The sequence below is a fragment of the Phaenicophaeus curvirostris genome, chromosome 1 (genome assembly GCF_032191515.1).
Source record: "Phaenicophaeus curvirostris isolate KB17595 chromosome 1, BPBGC_Pcur_1.0, whole genome shotgun sequence".
NCBI lineage: Eukaryota > Metazoa > Chordata > Aves > Cuculiformes > Cuculidae > Phaenicophaeus > Phaenicophaeus curvirostris.
In genome coordinates this window covers 178,314,948-178,327,210 of record NC_091392.1, presented here as the reverse complement: position 1 = coordinate 178,327,210, position 12,263 = coordinate 178,314,948, and the positions used below count along the sequence as shown (strand labels likewise).

The window sequence follows — 12,263 nt, the reverse complement described above, 5'->3', positions numbered from 1 at the left end:
TGTTTAGCATTCAGCTTTCCAAAAAAAGTGACCGATTAATGCAGACTGAACACCATGCATTGTTTACTAGTTACCAAGTATTCATCCCCTATTTACTATGCTGACTTGACAGACTTGCACATTCAGTTTCTGGCATCCTCACACACCCCTGTTAGCACTTACTCCAGCACACAAGGGCTGTACAAGTCCAAGCCCCAGTCCCCACTTTAAATGATGCACAACACCATTATGATCTTCGGTAAGGCCAAAAAACAACTCTAACCTAAAACTAAGCACCCGAGAATCTCAATGCTAAGCTACGCAGTAAAGCATCTGAAAATATGCAGTTCCCTTAGAAACAAGAGAAATTATATTGCACAGCTTTCCATTGCAGATCCCAAGGAACTGAGATTCTCTACATGGAGTAAGGTTAGAGCACAAAACTCTGCACATCAGACCTCACAGCTCCCAATCACAACAGTATAAGAAAAACAGCACATACAGTGTTTTAAGAAATGCCTCGTGCAGGAAATGAAATTTTCCCAACTAAGAATCACTGAATTATCTTCAAGCATGTGGTGGATTACCAGGATTTTCAGGGGAGTTAAAGAAAAAAAGTTGGAGCATACCTGCTTAACTCATATGGGTCATATACTCATATGTGGTCATATGTGCTCGTCTCCAAGCCTTGCAAATACCTATTACTGCTCCCACTTTATTCCTTGCACTTTATTTCCAGCGTGACTTTGTAAGTGCGGCTTTTTACTGCACACTTCAGCTTATTTAAGGAAAGCAAGAAAAGTTTTACATTAAAAAAACCCAAGATTTCGACTTATATCTGGGTAAGGCCGTAACTGAGTTTCCATAAGAGTGATCAGCAAATGTTTTGTTTTCTGTCTCCACTTCTCAAGTCAATGAACAGGAAGACCTTTAACAAACTGTGTTTTTTTCTTTTTTGTTTTTTTCCTTAAACAGGGTTAAGCAGCCTCTGGATAGTTTTGACACAGACTGGTCTTCGCAGTGGGATCCTTCGTTCACTTCAAGCAAATGTCTTCGCATTCCCTTCACTGCTGGTATTCAGCTGAGCCTTATTTCAAGCAGCCTCGCTGTTGGACTACTTGGACATGGACAAAAGTAAGTTCACCTGCAAGATGAAAGGAAAGCCTACATTATACAGTAGTTTCAGAATCAATGTCTTGTATTTGCTCCTTGGAAGCAAATAGAGATGAATAAGCTACAAAACACCGGTTAGAATTTCCAGTCAAATGCCTACTCACAGTCTTTTTAAAAGGTGACTGTTGGCCATGCTGAGTAATCATTTCAAAGTAGTCGCAACCTAATGTGTCAAAGTTTTTAAAATGATTTCATGCATTGTCAAGGAATTCCAAAAAATCTGCTCATTCGCAAAAAATGTTAATATCGGTCTTGGATATCTGGAACACATTTCGGATCCTTCCCATTGCTCGTTACCCACAGGTTACAATATGTTTTCTCTTACCCTTGAATTAGTGGGAGAAGTGACCCTAAGGATTATCAGCTAGAGGAAGCCATCTCCTCTAGGATAACCCCATCTTGCTCCAATGCATCTTCCTAGTCTATGCTTCACAATACTTATCACACATCCCTGCAGCCACATTCACTGCAGGCAAATGTCCTCCAACCCATAAACTAGATAATCATGACACATCCACATTCCCTGGACCACTAAGGTCAAAGTGAGGTTTTTCATAACCTACTTGGTTTCTATCAGAGCATCCTAATACAGAGAATTCTTAACCCAAATCATTTCTGAGACTAAAGACCTTATTATGTAGGGTTACATTTCCATAAACATCTGCACCTTTTCAATGCCATTTACTTCAAATGAATCCTTATAATCCTTCCTCATGCTTCCTAAATGTAAAAGTTGCTGGGTTTTCTATTTGTCAAAAGCAAGATTACCTTCACACGCACAGGCTTTCTTAAAATGAATTCACTAGCTTTGCTATCTCTCTAAAATGACAACACCCAAAAATGGTAAGACTCTGCAACGATGTTGTACAACTCAATCGCCAGTAACATCAATCACCACCTGCAGTTTCAAAACCTGTATTAGATATTTATAAAAAAACCCCCACAAAACCCCCTTTTAGCTGACAGGCTGGAGTTCAGATAAAGCCTTGAGTTTAATCATCCAGGATTAAGGGGGATAATAAATAAAGAAGTAAGGATTCTGAACACTGAAAATACTAAAAATGAAAAATTAACGTTTACAGAAAAAGGTCACGTGAAAGAGCAACTAATAAAAAAGAAAGCTTCAAATATATACCTGTTCCATTGAAGGACAAGCTATGATCTGGAGATCTTCATCACTGAATTCCTCCTTTAACAAAGCATGGAGTTTCTGGAACATTTGCTGAATGTTATTCTTTTACAAGAAGAAAGAAGAAAAAATTCACTTTTAAAACACACAGCACTGATCTCAAACATGAGTCAGAATAAGAACAATGCACATGGAATAATTACTGACGTGACAAAGTAGGAAGAAACAGCTGAGCTTTAAGAGCTCTTCTTCGAAAACAAGCCCCAAAACAGCTACAAGGAACCCATGCTGTCTGTGAGATAAAAAATACAGCGAAGATGTGCTAAGCTGAAACACTAAGTCCTACAAACTTAAACTGGAAGCTTAAAACTCAAGCTTGGTTCTTTCAGGTGGGTTTACAATGAGTCCCCAACTGAATCTATAGCATCCTCTCTGCCTCCCGTGCTCCTGCCCATGCATAACAGACCAAGCTGTACTGGTTTTGCCTGGGAGAGAGATAATTTTCTTTACAGTAGCTCATATGCTGCCAAGTGGAAGATGTGCAGAATGAATAGAAACAGTTATCCCCCATAATGCGTATGTGTTATGTAAGCTGAGTACAATGGAGAGTAGGACAGCCATTTTCTTTTTTTTAAGCTCAACATATTATAAAACACATGATTAGATTTATTTGGTTTCAATTATTTCACGTGTCTTTTCAACAAACTTCTCAGATCAGAGACACCAGAGTGACTGTAACAACCTGTTCACTGTTCCACGTGCATGATAATTGTCACGTGTTTCCCGACTGGACTGCTAGCCTAGAATAACTCTACAGATACATGTATGTAATCTGTGTCTGTATACACTTACATATATGCATACATACATTTATATAGATTTATTATACATATAAACACACAGAGAAATACAAAGTGATCGATCCCACAAAATGTGTTTAACATCTTTGGCTAAAGGAAGGCCCAACACCCACAGGACAACATGCAGAAGTACATCTAGCAATACTCACCTTAACAGGCTTAAACAAAATTAATTCAGTATCTTTATTGGACAAGTATAATGACATGCTTCGTAACGTTGATGGCAACTTTGTTTTTATTGTCTTGTAAGTGGAAGAGACCAGATCATTGATTTTTGCTGAAAGTAAAAGAAAACATGCTTAAAAGGCTGTGGTCTTGAAAGACAGTGGTCTGCTAGTTGAAATCTACACTCCAGAGGATCACCTCCTCTTTACTGGGGCTGATCATAACCACAGGGTTGTGTGAAAGGGAAAGAGCACAACATGCGAGACCAGGCTTTTATTTTTGGACCTACTCAAGACCTCAGCCCTTCCTTCCCTGCAGAAAATGCATCCAATTTATTTCTGCAAGTGACTACATCCTCCCAAAGTTCCTGAAGTTGCAGCCTTGCAACAACAACAAAATTCTACATGTGCTTACCCCTAGAAAACTTGCCTTGAAAAGAAACCACTGTGGCATAAACAGTGCTAGTAAAAAGAACAGAACAAATTCTCCCTATTGACAACAGGCCACGTTTGTAAGAAGAAAGGCTGCACAACCATCTGGAACCCTCTCTCAGGCAAGGCCTTCTTTCTTTATTGCTAGATATTTTAATAGCGCTATAGATCTTTGCTTAAAGGGCAGGGGAAACTCCATTCATAGGTTTAAATTACCAAAGTTAAAATACTATGTGAATATTTTTCATCAATTTCTACCATATCTGAATTTTCTACCTACTGCTGCTTTCCAAACAAACAACTCCAAGAAACAGCAGAAGCTCTGCTTAGATCTTCCTCTATGCACATAATTATCTCCAAACAAACATTAAAAATACTCCTGAAGAAGCAGGAGATATTAAGTAGCAGCTTGAGTTAGCCCTTGTGAGTCTGACCCATGAAGCAGTGCTGAATTATGAATGAATGTGGATGGCTTTGCATTTTAAGAACATGATGCAACAGAAGGTTCCAATATATTAATTGCAATAATCAGATTTCTCAGTGTCACCTAGAAGCACAACTTTGTAACGTGAAGAGCAAAATAACCCAGAAATACCTAAACTACTGCAAATGTTCCAACGAAGCACTGACATTTGAATTCTTAAGAAAAGGGAAAGAAAGCTGGATTCCAGTTTTACATAGTGACATGAAAACTGAAAAGGAAGTAGGTACCAAATGTACAGACAAGCTTTAATGCAGATTCATTTCTTCCTACAAAAGCAAAAGCTTTATCTTAATGTAGTCAAATAATTCCTTAACAACATTCTGTATGCAGTTGTGGAAATGCTGATTTCATGCAAGAACAGTCACAGCTTAAGAAATAGTCAAGTAATTCATCTACTGTGCCAATTAAACGCATATTCTGAAGTTTATGAAGTTTTGTTTTTACACAGGTAGAAATGGAAGCCAGCATTTTCAAGGAAAAGATAGACAGTTCTTAGGTATTCAGTATTTTTCCAAATCACGCAGTCCTAATCAATCTGGCCAGCTTTTCAGATTCCTACACTTTAGAGGTCAGGCACAGAGACAAAGGACATTCTGAAGTCTCGAGCCCCGTGCTATGCAGCTTATATTGTTCTACCAAAAATGGTGAACGGAAAGGGTTGTCTTCTTCATTTGATAGGAAGTTTACAGAAGATGTCTCAATGTCGCAGATGATCAGTGGTCTTATTAGCCTACAAGCACCTCAGATGTAAAATAACTATAAAATAAAGCAAATACCTGGTTGGGCCCAAGGTTGCTGCGAAAGGCTGTATTTGGGACCTCCTTGAGTGGCCATTGTTTTTAAAGCAGCCACCTAAAACAAATGCAATCAACAAAATTATGCATGTTTCAGTCAAATTCACAACAAAGCGACCAAGTGACAATTGTACAAGTCTCTTAGATACTGCAGTGTACACAATCTCCCCTGCTCTCTCTTCTCACACACAGGTGAAGCAGCTTAACATAAATGCAATTCAAAATTACAATCATGATCACTTCTTTAAAGTAAAATTCAAAATAGAATTAAATTTACAGGGACATTTAGGCACCTAAGTATACAAAGAAACCTCAAAAGAGATTTACACTTAAGCAGCTTAGTCAAGCTCCCTAGATTCCCAATGAATCACTGGGATCACTTGGACATTTACCGATCTTACTGGTTACCCATCTGTATTTTAGGCATGCCACTGGCCCCTCATCCCAGCATGGTATGTATCAGTAGATTTACTTCAGTAAATGTAATGCTGTAATCTTCTAAATCTCAAAAGCAGCTGAGATATCTGTCATTCCCATGCAGTGCTATTGTCCCAGTTTCTGAGATGTCATGCTGTAAAATCACTTATACTCAGTACACAAAGATCCACATCTCTTTTCATTTTCCACACGTAACAGATCCTGTATGCATGGTATTCTCAAGATGCCTAGAAACCCTGAGCTCTAGAGCAGCTTCTAGAAAAGTGTATAGTACCAAGATATCTTTTCTTGTTCCTGTCCTCCAGGATGTCTGTTCTTTCTGACCAAGCCTTATGACAAGGCTTCTGTCACAAACAGGACTTGGGAGGAAAGTCTTGCTCAGTCAGAACATCACAGGTATAAAACATGATGAAAATAAACTTTTAAGAGACTTCACAGTCATACTCTAAGACCTGCCTCAAGAACACGAGTTTCAACTCAATAAAACATTAAAGCTTCTTGTTCAAAGAGCGTATGGGAAGGGTTGCTTTTAAAGACAAACTATATCATGTTCCTTTAATTCATTAGTCTCAAAAATGCCTGGATAATTGTTATCAGAACTTAAAGAGAAACACAACCATACAACAGGAAGTGCCATCATCTTCAGCAAATCAGACAGAACAAGCAGCTTCTTCTATACCAAATTTAAACACTAATTCCCTTGTCCTACCAGTATTTCAATTAAGTTAATGAACATAAAACATGTTTGTACCTTTGTGATGAACTCCTCCAGCTGTTCTATGAACTGTTTGGTTTGCTGCTGAATAAACTGCTCACAAGCTGATTTCAGATGACGATCTACATCTTTCTTAGAGTCGATATAATGTTCTCTGATTTCTGGAGTACCCTTGAACAGAAGACAACAATTCCCTCCTTTTTATTTGCCAGAGATCACCACCCACTTAAATGATGTGGTTTCTCTTAATGCAGTAAGATGCCGTATTACCTCCAGTAAGAACTGTATCAAAGCGTTGTTGCTGTTTAGTCTAAAAAATCTTGACACTGTCTTAGGGTTCAGGATTTTAAATGCTGCATCTGTGAATCAGAAAGTCACTCAAGCTGTAAGTCAATGGGATTCAGCTCCAGGAATTAAAAACTTCAATCACTCATTATGCATAAATAAATGGCCTAGAATGATTAGGACTATAACATAAGATTCCAATACCGCTAGGTATGGATGCACAAGTACACGTGCACAAAAGCACACAAAGCTAGATCCACTATTTTTTCATTGGATCTATGGTAAACCTGACTGTTGCACAGTCTAAACAGATAAATACATCACATGAAGCTAACAAATGACCGACACCAGCTGCAATGCTACCAGCACACAAATTGTGTGAGCTCTTTTCCTTCTGTAACTGTATCTACAAGTGAAAGACTTTTACATGAGCTATGCAGAAACAATATGCAGAATTTGGCCCATGTTGCCTGGGAAAACCAAGTACAGTTGCATGAAATTACTTAGAATTGGCACTTTCTTCCACTGTGCTTCATTATTTATTTAGGACTAAACAATAAAACATCAAGTCTGACATACATTCATGTTTGTAGTCTCTACAGAATTCATGAGCAGAAAAAGCAACAATGTTTGTTATTAACACAAGACACTGAAATTATTCCTGTAGTGTTAACAGGATGTTGTCAACCTGAAATCTATTCAAACTGAGAGAAAGAAAATTATCAATACAGTTTCAGTATGGCTTACTATCCTAATGTCATTCATTTATCACCCCACACATCCAACTGCTTTTTTTTTTTTTCATTTCGAAAGTAATTCTGTGCCCCTCTTGATCTATAAAACAATGGGAGGGCAACAAGACATACGAATTAAAGAAGGGCTGTCAAAGGAATTAAATAAAGAGGTAATACCAGATACACAGGCATGTAGGTCCTGTACTGAACTGAGAATATGCACTCTTACACATTTAAAGAAGGCTGCAGAGAAAGACTCATTTTGTTCACTGAATTGTTTCCCAGAAACTTTGCTGATTCCGAAAAGAGCCTATGAAGGCTATGAGCTAGTCAGTGTGAAAGTCGCCTCTCCCCACTGTATACTTCAGCTACACGAACTTTTTAGCATTATACTACTTTAAAAAAATGGCCAGAAGCGTCCCTTTACCTATATAGCCCAAGCTAAATCTTAAATCTATATTCAGGCAGAAAGCTTGGCCAGAACACAGTAAAATTCCTATTAGCCATGTTATTTTTCTTCTACAACTCATCCCAAACATAAAAGCCCTACAGGCCTATGCTACACTACATAAGGAATTAAGCACAATGCATATTTTTTAAACACCAACAACAACCCCCAATATAAATGAAGTGTTTTCCATTACTTACCACTACCACCTGCAAAGCACTGGCTGGCACAAAAATTTATTCAATTGGATGAAGATGGAGAATAAACTTGTGTGTCAGCCAGCACAAGACACCAAAAGGATGTATTTGCCCTTTAACCTCCAGTCAACTAGAAACTACTCAACAGGTGGGAGTTTTCATTGATGTTCAAATGCAACAGGTGAAATTGTTAGTAAGAATTGTTTGCTTCAGAGTTAAAACAGCAGCACAGATGGCAGGAAAGAAAAGTTATTTCTTCAGCTTTCTCTTCTGGAATAGAAGTAGTGAAACTTGACATGCTTCTTATTTTTACCATTATCTTTATAAACTTGACAAGTACATGACTGTTTGCTTTTATATTGAGAGGGTTTCTTCCGCACTTTACAAAGGAACCATAATACAATTTTAAAAACCATGACCATGGCCACTATTCTCTATTCTCCCTTCCTACATCAGATACAGTTGCTACATAAAACTATTCAGCAATATTGCTCATCGAAGTTGCAACAGAAGAAATCCTTTCCTAAACAAAACTGCACAGAAAGATGTAGGAAATCTTAATTCCTTCTGGCAAGTCAACTATGTATTTTTAAGTTCACCTACTGAACGGTGGTAATGAAAGATCTTCTTTTAAAGGCTCAGAAAGGGGAAAGACCCCGTGTGAAAAAGAACCATAGGTAACTTAGCTGTTCTTAAAAAGGACTGGATAAATAAGTTAGGTCAGCAGCAAAAAGCAGTCAAATGCATTTCATACAACAATAAAGACTGTTAGATATATGTCAAATTACCCTTAACAAAGGAAAGGCTTTGGGTTTTTTCAGAGAAGATAAAAACAAAGCAAGAGATCAGCACAAGCATACAAGTCATTGCAAGTGAACATAAAATAAACCCAGAACCTTTTCTGGCACATTCAGGGGGGACATATCCACCCCATTCTGTTGCCAGCAACTGTTTAGTACCTCTAGTTTTCTTAAGGTCCAGGGAAATTTCCTTAATGGTGAAATCAGTGTGGAAAGGAGCAATTTGTTCACGAAGAATCAAAAGGTGTTTTATTAAGAAAAGCTGTCCATCAACCTGGGTCTACAGCACAAGAGAAAGAACACGCATTACATGTGAAAAATAAAAAATCAATTAAATGAAGAGTAAAGTATCAACACCTCTGCTTTTATTATTTACTTCCTATAACAAAATTAATACTAATAATCTTACTAACAAGCTTTTTCCATTAGCCTGTAGTGCCATTAACTACACCCTGGGATATACAAATCCCACTTCCGTACTATTCCTAACACACTGCTCTGCAGAGGCAGAGTTTATTCACATTTCTTAATAAAATTAGATTACATAGCCGTATTACTAAATGTCCACATTAAGTACAGGTAATCATCATTTGAAAGACAGAAACTTAGTCTTCATAAGGGCCAGGAATTATTTCATGCAATTCATATAATCTACAGTTGAAAAATATGAGGTTCTGAAGTTTTTTAATCATTATGATTTAAAAAATAAAAAAAAGCCATACCAGTTCATGTTTCTGTAATAACCTTGATTAATTCTGCGCTTATGCAAAGGTCTTAGGGGGCATTTTTCGCACATCATTAAACACAAAGCTTAGTTAATTTCTAAACAGTACAGCAAAGATACAAAGAATAGAACAAGGCCAAGTTCACATCACCGAGATGATCAATTTTAGACTGCTTGTTATTTTAGCTGTGTGCTTTATACTGCATGCTGCTTTTCATCTTTGAAGTTCATGGCTCACTGAGGTAAATAGAGGAGGATTCAAGAACTCTTATTTGCTTTTGCAAGCTGGAAGAGAACTTCCCTTGATATAATGTTAAATAAAACAGTAAAAAAAAAATAGATTTAGATCTGCAGTTTTAACAAATAGAAACGCTTACTAAAAATAAGTGGCGGAAGGGTTTTCTGAGTTTTTATCTCTTTTATTCTTGCATGCATGATTTCACCAGACAATGTTAAATTAACATGCATCAATAACAAAGTGGTACAGATCCTACTCCTGGGCCAACCCTTCCAGGGTTCACTGCAGGATGAGTTTCATTTTCTGCAATACATTAAGTCAATGCTGACCCAATATACAGTGCTGGAATGGATCATTAACTGTAGAACTCTGAATCAATTACATGTGAAATAGTTGTCTGCTGATAGAGGGAAACAAGGTTTGAATTTCTTTTTAAAGATACCATATTTAACAGATATTTTTAAAATAAAGAAATTTTTCAAAATGGCTCTTCATTTCTAATAGCAAGTAAAACTTTTTTCATTACTGATTATTTACTGCTTATAGTAATCCAACAACTTTAGCCTACTAAGATTTTCCTTTTTTTTTTTAATTATTCACTTCCTGGCTGTTAGGAATTAGCCAATTACTACAGTATTTTTATTAAAGGAATTGTGGCAGGAAGAAAGGAGGTTGACTCCAACTACTTAAAGTAACACTTAAAGGTGAAATGATGAAGCTGCAACAAATTCTGAGAAACACATCAGATCAAACCTTTTGATAACACAGTTCTGAGCAGAGATACTTAACAAATCTTCTTAGTTAATTTAATGCTTAGAAAGATTTTTGAAAATTCAAATAATGGAGGCAGAGAAAAAGTGAAAAGAGTAACAGGCAGTGAAAACCAATACAGGGAGCAGAGAATGCTAGCAGAAATTTTTCTTTAAGTATCATACGAATTCAATCAAGTGAGTTAGGACAGCCTGTAAACACAGATAGGCTGGCATGTGAATCACTATCTTTGTTTTATAATCCATTAACCGTGACTAAAAGCTGGCAAATCCATCAGGTCTCTAAGGGCAGAGCAACATGATTTTTACTGAAATTTCAACAGAACTCTGAATAACTGCAACATGGCTTTAGATATACACAGGGATGGGGAGCTAAGTCTGACCTTGTTTTTGCTGATGGAATCGGCAGCTCCCAGCAGCGAGTGGATGCAAGCAGATAAGGCCTCTTGCGATAATCCCTGAAACACTGCCCTCTGCAGAGAAGAGGAAATCAGATCAAAAAAAGGTGTTAGCAAAGCTTAAGCAGAATTTAAGAGCTGCAGGTTGTGAAGGATGTGCTTACCAGCCCATAAAATTCTACAGTAATTCACTATAAACATGTCATCTAAATGCAGTAAACCAGGATGGAGCATTCTTATTTATATGCTTGCTACAGCACTTACTTAGACTGGACAGAGGAACACACTCAAGAATGCCACATTCACCTTCTGGCTTGGAATTGGCACCAGGGCAGCGACACGGTCAGTGACACCTAGTGATTCACAGCTAACGGCATGAATGATGCTTACCAGGTAACCTCACTAGACACTTCATGTGTCAGAGTAACTCTCTGTCTGTGCAGTTTATACTTGCAATAGACACAAGATCATTCGAGTGACCTTAACCTGAAGCAAACTCGAATTACCTCACGTTCTCACCAGATAAATAAACAAACATGACAGCTGCCATGGCCTGGCTGACATGGAATAACTCATTGAGCTGCAGCAACTAGATTATATGGGTGAGCTACTGTAGTAGCACAGCTCACCTCCACAAGCTCTCCAACGCAGTACCTGAGAGCCCTGACTGCCCCAAGATTCACCAGCACCACTTCACTCATTTCTTCTATCTACAGGGTGCACGCAAGGCAGCTCTGCTAGAATACCTCAGTGAAAAAAAAAATGAATCACTGTGCAGGTAATACTATAAATAAGCCTCGTGAGCAATGCAAAAATGACCTCTTCTCCAAAAGTCTCACTAAAAGCAAGGCCAAATACTCATTTATCTTTAATGAGACTGATATATTAAGTAATAAAGTACTAATATTTTCCTGCTTCTTTTCAAATGAACAGCATCTTGGTAGCAGCTTCATGTAACACCTATCAAAGGTATTTTGAAATGCATTAAATACATCTAATAAAGATATAACATGTACAGAAAAGCAAAAACACTTCCATTATGTTTCTCAGAGACTTACTAGCTTTCTATGCTATTAGGCAACAGATAAAAATCAAGCTCCAAAAGACAAATCTCAAAATACTTGTGAAGTTTCTGTTAGACATGAAAAGTCCTACTGTTTTAAACTCTGGAAATGCCTCCTCCATTTTGGAAAGTGAAAAGACGTGCTACAAAAAGAGATTTGGGAATATTTCCAAAATCCAGAAGTAGTAGAGTCACCATTTTAAGACCAGAAACATCAGCTTGTCTGATGCCCTGCAAAGCACGTAGCAGGGAACACATTCACCCAGTAATTTCAGCAATAAGAGCTCTCTCAACAATCAACAGAGAACTTTCTATTCTCTCTTGTCGTATTCATTCCTCACCTTTGGTGCAAAAAATATCTTGAGCTTCAGACACTGCAGTATTTTTGTAATAGCAAAAGCAACAGATGTACAAACCAGTGCCTTTTTTCTAATTCTA

General features: G+C 37.6%; 1 protein-coding gene across 2 annotated transcripts in view; it reads right to left on the bottom strand.

Annotated features, from left to right (window-relative positions):
• Positions 1-861: 861 nt before the first annotated feature.
• The window catches only part of COG3 (component of oligomeric golgi complex 3), a 29,624-nt gene continuing 18,222 nt past the window's right edge, over positions 862-12,263 (bottom strand). For both annotated transcript variants that reach the window (XM_069881270.1, XM_069881273.1), the window contains 8 exons: positions 10,748-10,837; positions 8,792-8,912; positions 6,439-6,527; positions 6,205-6,339; positions 4,998-5,073; positions 3,291-3,418; positions 2,288-2,386; positions 862-1,123 (listed from right to left, as the gene is read on the bottom strand). In XM_069881270.1, the coding sequence (XP_069737371.1) occupies positions 1,094-1,123; positions 2,288-2,386; positions 3,291-3,418; positions 4,998-5,073; positions 6,205-6,339; positions 6,439-6,527; positions 8,792-8,912; positions 10,748-10,837 (768 nt within the window). In that variant the 3' untranslated portion in view covers positions 862-1,093. The remainder of the gene's footprint in view (positions 1,124-2,287; positions 2,387-3,290; positions 3,419-4,997; positions 5,074-6,204; positions 6,340-6,438; positions 6,528-8,791; positions 8,913-10,747; positions 10,838-12,263) is intronic.